The 2,500-nt window shown below is 41.4% G+C and overlaps 1 protein-coding gene across 1 annotated transcript in view; it reads left to right on the top strand.

Annotated features, from left to right (window-relative positions):
• Positions 1 to 2,500, top strand: part of LOC119580545 — a gene marked incomplete in the record, with an annotated part of 127,471 nt that overhangs the window by 77,740 nt on the left and 47,231 nt on the right. The window contains 1 exon segment of the mRNA XM_037928663.1: positions 2,414 to 2,500. This exon segment is cut by the window's right edge and continues 132 nt beyond it. Coding sequence (XP_037784591.1) covers positions 2,414 to 2,500 — 87 coding nt within the window.

Here is a 2,500-nt window from a genome sequence, read left to right as displayed (position 1 = left end):
TTAGGGGAAGAAGGAAGGGGTGAGAGGGGGGGGGTAGTGGCGGGGATAAAAGCCCAAACGGAGAAGGCTGATGAGTAATTCGATTTAGGGCAAGGGTCAAGAGGAGAGGAGAGAGGAGAGAAAAGAAATATATATATTATATTACACACACACACGTACACACACACACGCAGGCACACACACACTTACACACACACACACACACACACACACACACACACACACACACACACACACACACATATATATATATATATATATAATATATATATATATATATATATATATATATATATATATATATATATATACATATAATGTTACGGTAAGTGGTATTCAACCTTTTCTTTGTCTTTGGTGCAGTGGTGCGATTCACCTTTTCATAATGTTGCTATTGGAATATCCTCTAAGAAAAAACTGGCATCTGCAGTCATCAATAAGGATAACAAAAAACTACACAGACGAATCTCTCTCTCTCGACCGAAGGCCCTTTCATGCATCAAAGGAAAGGACCCATCCATCGTCATTAGTAAATTACCCATTTGATATTCATCACCCTGAATCACGCACGACGGAGAGAAAATGCTATTCTACCTCCCGATGGATGCCTCACGCCCATCGGAAGCCCCCTCCCCCCCCAAATGAAAATGAAGGAGAAATGAAATATCCGTCATAAACCTATCTCATCAGCGGTACAATGTCTTCCTCCTCTTCCTCCTCCTTCCCCCTTTTCGTCGGCCTTTCCCGCCTCCGAGATGGCGACGTTGAAGGCTCATATAAATCCTTGAAGACAAAGCGATCTCTTTCCCGCCGATGGATGATGAATAATCTTGCCATCGCGAGGAACCCATAACCCTCGATCAGACGAGAGAGGGATGGAGATTAAAAAGAAAAGAAAAAAAAGAAATGGGAGGAGGGGGGGAAGGAAGAAAAAGAAGGGAGGTGGGAGAGGGAGGGAAGAAGGAAGAGAGCGAAGGAAAAAGGAGATAGGAATAGCAAGAGTGGATCTCGAGGCAGTTTTGGCGGGAAAGGGGAAGCGCTCCCGTTAGTTCGTTTCATTTTGGAGGGAAATCCCGCCGTTGGTTCATTTAGTTTTGCGGGAACATTGTTACTGGTTCATTTAGCTTTGGAGGGAAAGGATCCCATTGGTTCATCTAATTATGGGAAGAAATGCCATTGGTTTATTTAGTCTTGGAGGGAAGTATTGCCGTTGGTCGATTTCAAGGCAAACAGCTGCCATTGGCCGATTACTCAATGGCTAAGAGAAAGAACGATCGCCAATTTTATTTCGTTTAATTTTCGCGACAGTAGAAAAAGGCAAGCTGTGTCACTGGTTAATCTGAAAGTTGGTTTTCATCACAGAGCTCATTCGTCCACGTTCGGTAGGGAAATTAAGGCTAGATCGACGCTATTATTCATGGCGAACGAGTCACCAGTCAGGCGACGCGGCACGACTCACAAGCTGCCCATTTTATGCCAATTTGTGTTTCTAATTATGAGAAAATTTACGCTCCCCCCCCCCCAATCCCCGCGCCCCCGCCCCAACACCGACCTGCTTCATATCTGACGAGTTTATACGTTAAGACGTGGCATACGTGTACAATGATGAAAGACCTCTCCCCTTCCTTTTCTCTCCTCCCCTCTCTTCGTCCCCTCAGGAAGTTTATAATCATATAGGGTGTTTTATACTATTAGCGAGCCTGATTGTTCGTTATTAACAGCACAGATAGGTCGTGGTACAAAGTCGAGTTATTCTCTATGTATATATATATATATATATATATATATATATATATATATATATATATATATATATATGTGCGTGTGTGTGTATGTGTGTGTGTGTGTGTGTGTGTGTGTGTGTGTGTGTGTGTGTGTGTGTGTGTGTGAGTGTGTGTGCGTGTACATATATATATATATATATATATATATACATATATATATATATATATATATATATATATATATATATATATTATAATATAATATATATATATATATATATATATATCATATATATATATATATATAATAATATACATATATATATATACATATATATATATATATATATATATATGTATATATGTGTGTGTGTGTGTGTGTGTGTGTGTGTTTGTGTGTGTTTGTGTGTGTGTGTGTGTGTATGTGTGTTTAGTTATCTGTCGGTGTGTCTATCTATCTGTCTGTCTGTCTGTTTCTATCTATCTATCCATCTGTCTATCTACGTATTAATCTTTATCTATCTAAAGCTACAATCTTCTTCACTGAAGATTTTCCAGACGTGTTTCTCCCTCACACACAACCACACATCCATTCATTGCCTTCCGTCACATTGAGTACATTCACACCTGACTTAAATCCCCCTCCAGAAGCCGCGCTTAGCAGACACCCCCTTCCCTCGCCCTTACAGGAGAACAGTCCCCCGGCGTCTTCCTGATGGAGGATTCCGCCTCCTCGGTTCTCCTCGCCCACGCCGCCGAGGTCCGGGCGCCCACCA

The sequence above is a fragment of the Penaeus monodon genome, chromosome 14 (assembly GCF_015228065.2).
Source record: "Penaeus monodon isolate SGIC_2016 chromosome 14, NSTDA_Pmon_1, whole genome shotgun sequence".
Lineage (NCBI taxonomy): Eukaryota > Metazoa > Arthropoda > Malacostraca > Decapoda > Penaeidae > Penaeus > Penaeus monodon.
Note: the sequence above shows the minus strand (reverse complement) of the source record. Positions and strands in the feature narration are given on the sequence as shown.